General features: G+C 28.4%; 2 protein-coding genes across 2 annotated transcripts; both read right to left on the bottom strand.

The window, feature by feature from the left end:
- Window positions 1–4,862: 4,862 nt before the first annotated feature.
- On the bottom strand, window positions 4,863–6,922 carry LOC137808698 (putative mannitol dehydrogenase). Its single transcript, XM_068609956.2, has 5 exons — window positions 6,773–6,922; window positions 6,581–6,694; window positions 5,740–6,253; window positions 5,405–5,555; window positions 4,863–5,307 (listed from the first exon to the last, which is right to left on the bottom strand). The coding sequence occupies exons 1-5, from the start codon at window positions 6,868–6,870 to the stop codon at window positions 5,102–5,104; spliced, it is 1,083 nt and encodes a 360-aa protein (XP_068466057.1). The 5' UTR covers window positions 6,871–6,922; the 3' UTR covers window positions 4,863–5,101.
- Window positions 6,923–9,429: 2,507 nt separating this feature from the next.
- Window positions 9,430–14,569, bottom strand: LOC137805715 (uncharacterized). The gene is made up of 16 exons (XM_090300171.1): window positions 14,484–14,569; window positions 13,335–13,410; window positions 13,134–13,230; window positions 12,581–12,647; window positions 12,352–12,465; window positions 12,146–12,265; window positions 11,931–12,066; window positions 11,631–11,813; window positions 11,322–11,480; window positions 11,125–11,231; window positions 10,952–11,045; window positions 10,599–10,740; window positions 10,357–10,516; window positions 10,145–10,261; window positions 9,933–10,056; window positions 9,430–9,844 (listed from the first exon to the last, which is right to left on the bottom strand). The coding sequence occupies exons 1-16, from the start codon at window positions 14,567–14,569 to the stop codon at window positions 9,608–9,610; spliced, it is 2,019 nt and encodes a 672-aa protein (XP_090156297.1). The 3' UTR covers window positions 9,430–9,607.
- Window positions 14,570–14,936: the final 367 nt, after the last annotated feature.

The following is a 14,936-nucleotide window of genomic DNA, read 5'->3' as shown; positions in this document are numbered from 1 at the left end:
TTAAACTTTTTATTGATAATAAAATAATATTAAATTTAATTAATATAGTAATGAATTATTTTTGTTTTTAAATTTATTTATTATTTAATAGTTTATTTTAGTGTTGGTATGCATCACTTAGTGTTTATTTCATAGCAATTGAGAATCTGGTATGTTTGGAAGTGAAGAATTAATTGTTGGTGTTTCTAAGTGACTCATAATAGAGATGTTGGGTAGATGAAACAGTTGTTGGGAGGTAATAATTGTTTCATAGGAATATTGTTTATATAAACTATTTTTTTAATTATACAAATATGTATTTATAAGGGCCATAGAAAAAACATATATGAATCATTATTCTGGTTTTTCTTAAGCATACTTTCCACGTTTTCATTCCCAGCTCATAAAAAGAAAAGAAAAACGTTTTCATTCCCACATATATCAAGGGAAGAGTAACTAAGAAAAACAGGAAAAAAAATCAATTATTTGTATTAGGAAAAAAAGTGTAAATATAATAAAAGTGTATATGAGAAGATTTATATCAAAAAATAAAAATAATGTAATAAAGTATTTTATATTAAAATTTGAATATAACTATATATATTTAAAAAACCTATTTTCTTATCAATTTGGTATCTTTTAAAAATAATTGTGGAATTTTCGATATGAAAATGTGGTTTGATACTTGTGGATACTCCGTTAAAGATTTTTGTGAAATTTTAAATAAAATCATTTCAAAATTTTAAAATATAAATTAAAGTAAAAAGTAATTTTAAAGTACAATAAACAAGGGTGAGACAGAAAAAGAAAGTGTAGATTTCTTTTACTTGGTATTAAATCATGTATCCAAAACAATAGTTTCTATGCCTATTCATCTTTAGTAAAAACAAGTAAATAAGTACCAATAAATAAAATAATAATATTTTAATAACTTTTACTTTATATTTAACTTGGTAGAAATTTTATTCTAATAATATAATATTTAAAACGTAAGTTATGAATTTAAATATTTATAGTATTATATTATTATAATTAGTTCTGGAGCAATGATATTAAAAAATAACTTTATTGAAAGAAACAAAGTATTACAGTTCATCCTCGAAAATTTAAAAGTTTTATGTAGGTTAGAATTTTGTGAGGTGCGTGGTCCACACTTGCTCAGAAAAATGTTATTCTCTGCTGCAATGCATGCACGTGTTTTTCGAGGCTAGATAATCAGTTGATTCAAAGACGCAACTATAACGAGTGGATCAAAATTAATAATCTTATTATCTAATTTATTTATTGTATAATATTAAACAAAAACTCAGTTAGGCATGTAAGGGGAGATGAATGTTTTTAGATGCTTTGCATGAAAGAAGAAAAAGTTACATAAGCATTTATAAATTTACATTTTTATCTTTTATATATAATAAAAAATAATTTAAATTACTTAATTTTATTTGATTTTATTTCATGTAAACTATAAATATTCAAAAAATATTTAATATATTCATAATGAAAATAAAAAATACTTATATACCTTAAAATATAAATATATTTATAATAAAAAAATATTAGTATAATAACAAAAGTAATTATCATTTATTTCTTATTTTTATACACAAAGTTAAATTTATAATCTTATAATTTACACAATTAAAAATAATTTAAAATATTTTTACAACCATTAAATTACTCACATATTTCAATAAACTTTCTTCACACATTTACTCTAACATATCTCAATCCAAACACCCTCAACTTTCTTCACACTTTCTTCTCAAATCTTCACATTTTCACTTCCCCACACCCTCAATTTTTTACTTCCTAATCCAAAGCATTAAGGGTGAGAATACTTTTCACTTATTTTTTTTAAATAAAAGTTTTTGTGTTAGACATCACTATGCAACTTAAGATCTCGGTTAAGCTAACACTTCAAGTAACAAAAAAATTATTTGTCATCACATGAAAAAAATATTATTAAAGAAAGAAAAAAGAAAGAAAATACAAAAAATACGGGAATAGACCAAAAATCATATGTTAATAAAAACGATATATAGGTAGACTATACCTATTCATAAAGAATTTTAAGAACAAACAAGATGGAAGCATATAATATCAATGAAAAGATTCTCTATGAATAAATCCTAAATTAGTCAACTTATCAGCACACACACTTCCTTCACGAAAAGTATGAGTAACCCTAAACCTAATTTTCTTACAGTAATTAAGACAAGTATTTCATCGATTACGAAACATCCAGTGAACATTTGTCATAGCAGTAAACGCACAAAAAGTTCCAATAAATTCTCTCATACTCCCACGAAAAATACCTCCACAAGTAACAAGACCAGGATATCCCTAGCAGTCTCATCAATGTTAACTTTAACCCAGCCTGATGAAGAAAACTTCCATATGAGGACGTAGAACTTATTCATAGATTAATAATTTAAGAATTGTTCTTGTTAAAAGTAATATGTTTATTTTTTAATCTAATCAAAATGCAATGATAGTATTTTTTTTTTCACTATTTAAGAGATGATTAATTATTTGTTTTTGTTAGGGTATTTTCTAAAGTTTAGATAATCGTATCAATATATCAATTATTAGTATAATGGTATAATGTAAGACTTCCAATGATTCATAAGTACTTAATATTTTGTAAAAGGATATATTTGATTCAGACGAAAAAAAGAAAAAGATGAAAATTGACAAAAATGAAAAAATAAATAAAAATCAAATTATTACTTGTTTAATAAATTAATAAAACTATTTTAAAACTTTAATTTAATTGATTTAGGGGATAAATTATTTGAATTGTATTATAACTATTATATCCTTCACTTTATATAATAAAAACAAAAATTCCTAGGAGTAAAAAGTAACTTTCTATATTTTAAAATTTTGTATTTGTTGTCCTTCATCCTTTTTTTTCTAAAATATTTTATTCTTCTTATGACCTTTATTTTTATTGATGTTTTTATCAATAAAGTATGAGTTTTTGTTTGAATTAACATTTTACTCGATTGGGTGAAGATTAAAAAAATAAAGAAAGGAAAAACTAATAAAAAGACAGACTATTTAAATTGAGAGTAATGAGTAAAAATAAGTAAAATAAAATTTATAATATATATATAATTAATGTGTAAGGATTAAAAAATAGTTTTATATTAAATTATATAATTAAAATAGTATCTTAATATTTTATTATTAATATCAAAAAATTAGTTATTTATGTTTTATTTTAAAAGAACAAATTTTTTAAAGAACTTCTTTTCTATGTTTTTTTTCTAGATTTTTTATCAGGTCTTTAGGTCACTTTTGGATTTCAATGATTAGAGTAAAGTTATTTTTATCAAAATTTTGTTTAGAATAAGTTCTTTTATGGTCCGTTAGACGAGAATTTCCTTCATCAGGTTGGGTTAAAATTAACATTGATGGGGCTGCTAGAAGATATCCTGATCTTGTTACTTGTGGAGTTATTTTTCGTGGGAGTATATTGGAGCTTTTTCTGCGTTTCTTGAAGTTCATATTGTTCTGGTTGCTGAGTTTTATGAGATTATACATGCTTTGGAGGAAGCTAAAAAAATGCAACTTACTAATGCCTAGCTGGAATGTGATTCTGCTTTGGGTTGAGCTGTGTTTCCTGTTAGGACCAATGTACCTTGGATTCTTCATAATCGATGATTGTCTTAATTACTGTGGAAAAATCAGGTTTAGGGTTACTCATATTTTTTCGTGAAGGGAATGCGTGTGCTGATTTAGGGTTTTAGTAATATATTCAGATCATTGATGAAGATCATTTATCCTTATTTTTTTTAGGAGTTAAAAATATTTATGAGTACTCATACTTTTAATGAGGTAAGAGAAACTAGTTTTAAAGAATAGTTGATGGGTTAGTTAGAAGGGAATAGGAATACTCATATGCATTACACAAAGATGACTACAAACCAAAAAAATACTCATTTATATCTTGCAATGTTGGCCTATTTAATATAACACAGACATTATTTACATGTATTGTCGTTGTGTATCCACTTTTTTAAATATTATCTATAATAATATATATTATAAGTTTATAATAATGATATTTTTTTCAATTAATATATAGTAAATTTATAAATATTAGACATATAATAAGTGTCCAAAATTATAAATTTTTTAATTAATTTTAATTTACTTATCACAAAAAAACTGTTGGTAGTTGTCAATATAAAAAATGGGTAGCAAATAGTATAAATATTGGACCAAACATGTGGGCTAATATTGTTTAAGAAAGCTGATGGTGGAAATATGAAAAAGGAAGTGCCGAATAACAAAAATGCAGGACAAAATAAGTTGGCCCGGATTTTAAGAAACTGATGAATGCATAACAAACTCGAGTGGCAAATAGCAGAAAGGCTGGGCTAGTCTAATGGGCCCAGGCTCTTTGGGAAAAAAGCAAAAGGGGTACGTATATAAGAAATTTGGGCCACAAAGCAAAATGGGCCTGATTGTAAAACAAACAACCATGACTTTCTAAATCCTACGTATTCTCCCAAATCAATGGCAAACGACACTGTACCATGTATATCCCAAACCTTTTGCGCATGACAACATACTTCATTAACATGAAAAGCAAATAAAAGCCATAAAGCATCAAAGAAATTACTGCAAATAAATCAACATAAAAAAACATTCCATAATATATAAATTAAGTATAAATTTAAATTTTATTTTTACACATTACTTGACTAAATATAAAAACATTTCATAATATAATACTTAATTAAAACTAAAGAAATTTTATAATATAATACTTAATTAAATATCAAGACATTTTTATAATATATTGAATGTAAACCTAGGTTTTACAAAATTATTTGTAAAGAAAATGAAAGAATTAAAAAGAAACCAGGAAATAAGAATTGTATCATAATCTCGATAAGCATTAACCTTTAAATATTTAAATTTGCAACAAAGTCTAAATACATCCCTAAATATAATTATTAATGACGTAATATATATTAAGATAGCAACTACATCAATCCCATTCACTGGCTAAATCCAAAAGCACACAGTAAAACTTCCAATGAAACTAAATATGGAGTGGACAACATAGGCAAGATCCTTATTTAAAGCAAAAGGGATGATGAAAATATTAAGAACTTGACTTGAGTGTGTTGCCAATGTCAATAACAAATCGATATTTGACATCTGATTTGAGGAGACGCTCCATTGCTGTGTTTACATAATCAATAGGAATAATCTCAATATCAGGCTTTATATCGTATTTGGCAGCATAATTAATCATTTCTTGAGTCTCCTTAATTCCTCCAATGCAACTCCCAGCTACACTCTTTCTATCTGCAACCCAAATGCAATATTTACTTCTTTTCATTGCAACAATGTTCACAATCATTATCAAAATTAGTAGTTAATTTGAATTCAGTTGCATGCATACCTAGTAAAGGAAAGATGGGTAGTTCCAAAGGCTTATCAGGTAGACCAACTATCACAATTTTCCCTTGACTCTTCAGCAAATTAATCAGAGGGAGCAGAGGATGCACTGCAGAAACTGTGTCTATGATACCATCCAGGGTGCCCTTTGCAGCCTAAGTAGAAAAATGACCATTAGAAAGAAACTGTTCCTCACAGATACAAAAATTAAAGTAATGCAAAACAGAATTTAAACCATACTATTTATTGATACATAATCTATGTAACATAAATGATTATGATTTGGGTTTGATAACAGTTTTATACAAGAATTATGGAAAGGTTCGAAAGGGTAAATACCTCCATCTCATCTTGATTACGACTGATGAGAAATGAGTCAGCTCCAAGATGCTCAATGGCTTCCTTCTTTTTGTTGGGAGATGTGCTGATTACAGTGACCTTAGCCCCAAAAGCTTTGGCAAACTTCACAGCCATATGGCCAACACCACCAAGACCAACAACACCCACATGCAGATCTGGCTTTGCAAGTCCAAAATATAAGAGAGGGCTATAGACAGTGATCCCAGCACATAAGAGAGGAGCAGCAGCCTCAAGAGGTAAGCCATCAGGAATGCTGATCACAAAGTGTTCATCTACAACCACCATATCAGAATACCCTCCTTGTGTGATGCTTCCATCGATATCCTTCGATCCATACGTCAGAACCAATTTTGAACAGAAATTCTCAAGATTATCACTACAGTTGCCGCATGACCTACAGGATTGAACCATGCACCCCACACCCACCTTCTCTCCCACCTTGAACTTCTCTACCTTGCTTCCTACCTCTATCACCTCACCTGCAATCTCGTGCCTACGTTTTGGTGCACAAATTATAATACAATTTATCATTAACACTAGTAGACTTGTATAATTTGTCATCCATAAACAATAACATTATCTAATGACTATCAAAAAGTGACTATAAGAAATCTTGTTTCTTCTGGGGACCATCCAATGACTCTCATTTTCAGTCTTTGCACCCATTTGAGTTGTAGCTTAGCCATTTTCTTTCACATTTTGAAATCATACTAAAATTTGTTTACATAAATAATTTACAGAACTCTTTCTTGTTTCAGAAGGCAGAAAATTTGGCGCTTGAAGTTGGTGGAAAAATAGTAAAAAAGCTGAGGAACCATACCCGGGTACGAGTGGATAAAAGGATTGGCCCCATTCACTCTTTGCATTATGGAGGTCTGTGTGACATATACCGCAGAATAACACTTTGATTGCTACATCTTTGTCTCCTGTTTCCCTACCCCATTAGAAAAGAGAAGATGAGAAGCATGAAAGATTTTTGAAGTTGAGGAATTGAAGAGGTTGAAATGAGTACCTTCTGGTGAAGTTGAAGGGGGAGAGAACCCCAGATGTGTCTCTAGCTGCCCAGCCAAAAGCCTTCCTTGAATGCTCGAGTCCTGGTGTAACAGCCATTTGAATGAGTTACCCTGAAAAATTGTGAAGAAAGTGAAGCAGCATGGTGCAACTTAAAGGCACCAGAGACCCAATCATTAATTATGAAGCACGTGCGTGGGGGACACACCTTTCTTTTCTTTCTCTTTTACTACGTGTTTGTTGAGAGGGTGAAGATTATAATTTTACATATATCTCTTTTATAAAATTATATAAAAATGAATGCAAATCTAATTTCGTCAATAATTTTATGAACATTGAATTAGACTTACTTTATTTATACAAACTTATTCTAGTGAATATTTATTTAACTTATAAAATAATTCGTATAATATGTTATCTCACTTATAAACTGTTAAAAGATGTGTTAAAAGAAGATTTCGCATTAAAATTTGGAATAAATAATACAAAGATGGAAGAACATCAACATCAAAAGATTTTTTTTTATGAGCATTAAATTTGGTCTCAATTCCAACGAGTTGGACTTTACTGTTAACTACATCATCATTGAGAAGTGTGTGGAAGTGAAGAAGTATTGTGTTTATTCCACAAGTTTCTAAAGATGGTGATGTTAGGTATAGACATTATTAAAAGGTCTTATCTTTAAAATTATAGAATTTTAATTTAAAAATATATATTTTTAAGATTTACAAAAAATATCAATAAATAGAAACTCGTATAGACAATTCTCGTGTGTTTTTAGTTAGGCACGTGATTCATTGAGACGCGAAGATGATAAACTTGTTCAAAATGATAAATTTTAGGTAGTAGAAAAGAAAACAACGACATTATTCTTCATATAAAGAGAAAAGAGCAAAAGAGTGAAAAGTAGAAAAAAATTGTAATTAGTTTAATATATAGAAAAGTTACAAAAAAAATATTTATAAAATAACAAACTTATTGTTATTATAATAACTAATTTTAATTAAATAATAATTATAATTTTATTTTATTAATATCTTATTATTATTGTATTATTTATAAATTATTATTTATATGTTATTATAATCTTGAAAATTATCTTTATGTACTCGTGATGAGACTCGAATACTCCTCTTAAATGACGAATCCGTGTCGAACATATGACACTGATACTCGTAGAACATGTTTCGGTGAATTATCAATTCTAAAAATATTTGTTTAACACAATTTTTAAAAATATATATATATATATTTTTCTAAAAACTCAAATTTATTTTATAAATATTTAATAAAATTATAAAAATAAGGAACAAATCATTTTGAATCAGCAATAAAAACATCTTTTTATAAAAAAATTAAAAAATACTTATACACATAAATTTTTATTATTAATTTATATAATTAATAATTATATAATATATATAGATTCGTATTTTCATATTTTAAATTTTAGAGATTATACATATTTTTATATTCATATACTATATACTATCATTGATAATCTATCGTACCCAAGTTTTCTTCTTTTGTAGTCAAATCATTGTATTATCCACAATAATTTTAATTAAATGAATAAAAAAATATAAAGAATAGTGTTAGAGTGTTTGTTTCTAGTTCCTTCTCCGGATTTCCATGAGTTGCTTTGACCTGAGGGTAGGGATGTGATTATGAATGTTGTGAGGTGAGTACACTAAGATTGCTCATAACTTCTTACTGGTGCATTCATATTTGTCATTGACCGGTAAGTTGATTTACCAAACACCTACAATTTCTACCTGCTACATCACAAAATAACTTCTTGTAAAATATTACAGAAAATAACTTTTTGTGGAAGGGTGGAAATATTTTTCATTTATTCGTAAACTAATATTTAAAATTAAATGCTTGGTTAAAAATAGATGTTTGCTTTTTAATTTAATCAAAATACAATGATAATATTTTTTACACTTTTAACTACTTTCAGCAAATTAATTATTCATTTTTTGTTTAATTACTTTCTAAATTTTACATAATCATATCAAATTATTAATACAACTTCGTAGGAAGTACTTCCACTTGTTTCTGTAACAGTATAAAATTATATATCATACCAGTGGATAATATATGTAAAATTAATCAATATATATATGTATTAAGTATATATATATGTTTTATAATCATTATTACATTTTTTACATATATATACACCTTACTTCTTCACTTTTTAACACTTTTTAATGTTTTTAATGTTCTGTAAAATTATATTTACTTACGCATATATAGTGTCTTACTTGATAAATCCTAACCTTACATATTATTACTTTTCATATATTTATAAATCTTATGTTTTGCATTTAATTTTTTACAAAAATTACTTCGGAGATAATTATATACTTTTACAATTAAATAAAATATTATTTTTATTTAAAAATATTAGTTTTCAAATTTTAATCTTTTTGTAATTTTTATTATTTCAATATTTTTAAAACACTAGTTTTTTTTCTTTTTTTTATAGTTTTCAAAATTTAAAATATTACTTTTGACATTCATTATATTTTTTAAAACTTTATTTATTTATTGAAAACATTTTCCCCCTCCCTCTGTTGTCACTCTAACTTTATTGATCCCTCTGTCATCACACTGTGTCAATGTAAAATTACCTTTATACAAACACACAAAAAAAAAAAAAAATTCATTAAACTAACACTTTTAAAGTTTTTACAAACTCATAGTATACTACACTGTATTTTCCCTAGTCTAATGTCTTGTTGATCTAAGGTACAAGAAAAGACACTTTGTGTGTGTAAATCAAACATTCAATTGAATCTAAGTAGGTCTTTTGCTCCATTAAGTCCTTCTATGCTTCAGGTCTTTCCAAACGGATGTAATCATACATAATGGCTTGGAAAGGACTTGTAACTTTTGGTTGCCTCAGATAAATGGTGTTCACTCCTTCCACTAATACATTGCTTCTTACTTCAACACTGTAAGGCCAATACAATCCATGGATGCCATGTCTTGCTACGGCATTATCTTGACCTATTGATCCAGTAGAAAAGTGTGGAGGACGAGCCAAAGGGTTATTGAACCTAATCTAATAACACATATAACATAATGTTAGTCAAATAGCTTCATACCAAACTCAACAACTATGAACACACACTCATGATATCTCAACTTACCACCAGCTTAGAACGTGTAGCTGAGGCCAAGGCCAGTCGCAATGTGTAGCTGCCTCTCATAACAAATGGGAGATGGAATTTAATCTCCCATGCTGTTGGCTGAAATGTGTTGTTTCCTATTTTCCTACATTTTGAGTCAAAGTGTAAATTAAATCTCAACAATCAATAGCTATGCATAGTTATTTGATCAATAAAATTATTACATTGGTTACCTGGGAACCTGAGCATAAAACCAATCTCTGCTATAATCATTCACATCAACATTGTAAGTGAGGTCCTCATTTGGATATAACTCATTGTAGCGGTTCCATAATCCATATTGTCTGAAACTGTTTGTGGGAAAATTAATGTTAAGAGAAACTGAAGATGGTATGCAGATCAAAATCAAAAGCTTAAGCAGTTGTTCATTGAGTTTTGGACTAACTTGTGTAATGGTTTCCCAATGTATAATCGGTTTATGAGGTTAGGATAAGGATTTGGAACGTGGAACTCTGCAGCAGAGCGATCTGGGATGCCAATTTCCCACACAGTTGGTCCATTTCTTGGAGGATTGTATATGAGTGAACCTAATTGGATAATGCATCCTATGATACAGAGTACAAATATGTTAGTGAGAATAATCTGGTACCTAACAATCTTATGTGAAATTGGTGAAAAGTTATGTACCTGGTGTTATGGTTATGATAGTGCTATATTTATAGTCTCCAAAAATACCAGGAATCCATGCATATAAATTGTAGTCTCCTGGTACAATATTTTCAATTGTGAAGTTGCCAACTTTATCAGCTCGAGACCAGAATTGGTAACCCTGTAAGAAGTGGGAAGAGCACATGTTTTTAGTGTCTCATTTGTTAGCTTTTGTTTTCTTACATTTTAGATAGATTTTGTTTTCTTACATTTTAGATAGATTATACATATGTTCGTGAATAGATTATACGTATATTCGTGTTTATGTCTGTGTTGTATCAGAATCAGAGTGTCTGTGTTATATATTGGAACATGATAGAAAATAGAAATACCTTGCTTTGTCTTTCCCATGATCCCACATCTCCGGGCAGAGCCAAACCAATATAAGCATTGTGGCCATATACAAATTTCCCTCCTTTAATGTGTCTGGTGGTAAAGGCAAGCAACATTAATCTTTGATATCAGAAAAGATTACAAAATGAAATATAATTTCATGAACATGTACCTGTCTTGAACAAGTAATCGTCCTTCCACTCTTCCCCGTTTATTGGCTGGGACAAAATCCTCTGACTTAGGAAAATCATAAGGCCATCTATTGACTTCCTCAGATAGCTACGTGAATAAAAAGAAATCATCAATCACATTAACCTCTAATATAAGCACATCTTTAATGTGATATTTAAGTGTTGTTAGTTGTAGTACCTGTAGTACAGCATCACTCCAGAGGACTTGCTCTGAGCCATGAACTCCAGAAACTGAATTGAGATAAGCAAAAACAGGACCATAAACTTTCTTGAAGGGTTCCCCTTCGTGTAATCTCATGGTCACTTCCTTCCCAGCGTAGTGAGTGGTATGAAGTATCTAGACATAAATAAAATCATCAAATTATATATGAAGCTGCAATAAGCACAAAAGGATAATGATAGAAATCATCAAGTAGTTCATGCATACGAATAACTATTATTCTTTGTTGTGGATTTGAGTTAAACAAGATATGAGTTTTGAACTTACATTAAGGGTGACAGGGCCAACATGAGAAGTGAGGCCTTGCCTAATTGGACCACCACTACGAAACTCATTACTTGGTGTGATCATCCAAAAGCCAACTGAGTTATTAGTCTTGGAGTCCAAGTTAATCCACCCATGAACTTTATTGTCTTTGTTAGCACAAGAGTATTGATATTTGTCATCAACCTGATCATAGCCGAATCAAAAACAACATAATAATAAAAAAAATATCACTTTTAAGATCAAAATTAACTTTTTTATAAAAAATATGAAAAGGGTTTTTGAAAAAAGTAGAAAGGGTACCTCTCCTTGAAGTTCAGGGTTACTGGGATGGGTGATTAGAACAGCTTCAGGATAAGCAAGGGGTTGCCCTGTAGATCTATCTTCTGCTGTTGGCATGAGTCGCTGCCTATCATCTGCTATAGCCATGTAGTGGAACCTGTGCAGGTGAGATTTTAAGATTATGATTATAAAGAATATGTTCATATGTATATTCATGGCACTGCTTTTCTACTTACCTGTCCCTTTGCAGCTTGAAAACAATCCTAATGTGATCAATCTCCGTTGCAGGAAAATCTTCAGGATGCTCAAATATACCATATATGTATAATCCTGAACTACCTCTTCGTAAAATATATCTGCAAAATTGGACCATTTCATACCTCGTACATTCACACAAATTAAACTATTTTTAAATAGTTCAGAAAAACCTAAACAAAATTACCTTTTGTCTATGTTTAAAGGGAGAGTTGAGCTGTCCCTGTTCCACGTTCTGGAAAAAGAAAGTTCTACTTCATTCCCATTTGCCTCTATAACTGAAAATCTACTCCCTTCAATTCTGCAGATCCAACACATATATACTTAAATACTCATCATTCATTATGTTATTATCAAATCTATGATGACATCATGAACTCATAAATTTATATATATGAATGTAGAGAAAGGCTTACCCCAAAAGTTTTGAAGGGGTTCCTGGTGCATTCCACACAATGTCAAAATACCTGCAAAGATGAAGGACTTTAATTATTTGTGTAAGTTAAATAAAAGCTTAATTTGATTCTTGCTTTGGATTTTGAAAAACACATATTAAAAAATTGACTTTAAGCTTAATTCAACTTTATAAAACCGGTTTAGCAGGTGAGGTTTGTATCCTCAAATATACTATGTGGATGTCCTAATCTGTTAATGTGAGATCTCCAACACACCTCATTGAGACTGTCAACTCATGCGCGATATTACATATTGTGAGTGGTTGATAAGACCAACAAACAATTGCCAAGATAAATTCAAAATGACTATAATATCATATTAAGAAGTGGACTTTAAGTCTAATTCAACCTCTTAAAACTGATTTATGAGATGAGATTTACACCGATTTATATACTATAAAATGCTCTAATATCTAATCGAAGTAGAATCTCGGATAGCTAAACTTAGTAATTAGTAACTGAATATAGTTAAAGACGCCATAGACATGCCCTCTGTTATTAAATTTGTTGCGACCTTCAAGCACATTGCTTATTCCATTGTATGAAATTCCAAGGATAATGCCCTCAGGATTTGAGAAAGTTACACGAACGATGCCATTCTGCACTGTGATCTAAGAACAACGCAATCCAAAATAAATTGATTAAAGTTGCCGAATTTCGTTACAGTTCAAGTAATTGAAGGAATTTTAACACTTCAAATTGGAAATTTTAATACCTGCTTGTTATCTATATGCAGTTTAACTTCAGGATCATTAAATTTTACTTCAGAACTTTTGAACTCTCTTAAACTCCTGCAATTGCAAAGATAAAGTTGAGTGAACAAATCAGCAAAATAAAACCATCAATGTCATCTCATTATCTGAGAACACTTATAGCACTCATAAAATCATTAAATAAGAACTTATGATTATTTTGTATGTCCAAGGTTATTTTAAAAGAAGAATCAATTGCATAATTGATAATTTTGTAACAAAATTATAAAAACTAAAAGTAATTTCTTTTATAATTTAGTCTGTTCTTCAAACTTATATAAATTAAATAACTTTTTATTGATATAAAATTATATATAAAATTCTATTTAATATATATTGAGACCCCTTTTCTCTCAAAATTGGTATTAAAAAAACAAATATTATGGAAGAGATGGCAAGTTTTTATTGAAAAACATGTTAATAGTTAGTGTTTTAATTTGTGTTTTTTTTAAGGTATTGAGTTTAAAGCTTCATATATTTTTAGAGAGGTAATAACAATGTTTGCCTTCTAGTTTTTGTTTAGATTTTTTTCTATAATAAATATAAACTCTCATTGTATTGTTTTGGAAGGTTCTTTTTTGTTAGATCTTTATATTTATTTGCATGAGACTGATGAAATCTCCTATTTTTATTTCTTTTCTTCCTTTCTTAGATTTATGGATATTTTTCTATGTGATGCTTGAAATATGTGTGTCAATCTAACTGAAATGTCATATTTTATCTTAAATGTCTATCATGAGTTTTATAAAAAAATGGATAAAATATTTTTTTTATCTTTTGTATTCTTATCCTAAATTGACTTTCGTCTCTAATTCAAATTTTATACCTCCTTGATATTTGTAGTTAAGAAACTATTAAAATGTGTTATTATTAGCTTTTCTTGTTACATTATAAACAAATTTTCAGTATGAACTAAGGATTCATTTAATAGTTTTCTTTTTACAAATAAAATAAATCAAAAGTCTAAATTTTAGATTGAAAAAAAAAAAATTTGTGTTATGGTAAAAACACATGTAACCCAAAAAAAATTGTATGCACCAAAAGAAAACACAAAATGAAATATAGAGACTATTAGGTTAAAAAAATATAAAATATTATAGTAAGAGAAAAACCTTGAGGCACAGGCATTGAGTAAGAAGCAGAAATGTATTATTCCCCATAATAGGAGAAAACCACTTTTCTTTGTGAAAACCATCATTTTTATCTTAATCTCAAACCTACAAATCCAACCAGATGCTCCAATTTAATAAAGAAAGAACCTTGCAAAAAGTTGTACTAGGGTTGGATATATATATATACACTGTAGTAGAGATCAGTTAAGATTTTCTTTCTCTCAAAAAAGATATTATTTTATATATCTAAATATATCAATCTTTTTAAGATAATAACTAAACAACCATCGTTATCAGTAATGTATTATCATCAATAATAACTAATAGATTAGTTAGTAATTTATTAAAAAGATATAGTTTCATAATAATTAGATAATCATATAATTGAATTCAAGATGTGTTGCATCAATCTGGATACGAATAATAACTAATACGGTTGGTTAGTAATTTTTA

Source organism: Phaseolus vulgaris, chromosome 3 (assembly GCF_051622355.1).
Source record: "Phaseolus vulgaris cultivar YP4 chromosome 3, ASM5162235v1, whole genome shotgun sequence".
NCBI classification, from domain to species: Eukaryota; Viridiplantae; Streptophyta; class Magnoliopsida; order Fabales; family Fabaceae; genus Phaseolus; species Phaseolus vulgaris.
This window is presented reverse-complemented; position numbering and strand designations above follow the sequence as displayed.

Excerpts from the sequence above, each read along its gene's own strand:
- LOC137808698 (XM_068609956.2), bottom strand. The coding sequence starts at position 6,870 with ATGGCTGTTACACCAGGACTCGAGCATTCAAGGAAGGCTTTTGGCTGG. Across the intron at positions 6,695-6,772 it reads CCCTTCAACTTCACCAGAAG|GGAAACAGGAGACAAAGATG; the intron begins GTACTCATTTCA and ends CTAATGGGGTAG. Across the intron at positions 5,556-5,739 it reads GTAATCAAGATGAGATGGAG|GCTGCAAAGGGCACCCTGGA; the intron begins GTATTTACCCTT and ends TTTTCTACTTAG.
- LOC137805715 (XM_090300171.1), bottom strand. The coding sequence starts at position 14,569 with ATGATGGTTTTCACAAAGAAAAGTGGTTTTCTCCTATTATGGGGAATA. Across the intron at positions 12,648-13,133 it reads AATAAGCAATGTGCTTGAAG|TCCTTCATCTTTGCAGGTAT; the intron begins GTCGCAACAAAT and ends AAATAATTAAAG. Across the intron at positions 10,262-10,356 it reads ATTGGGAAACCATTACACAA|TTTCAGACAATATGGATTAT; the intron begins GTTAGTCCAAAA and ends TCCCACAAACAG.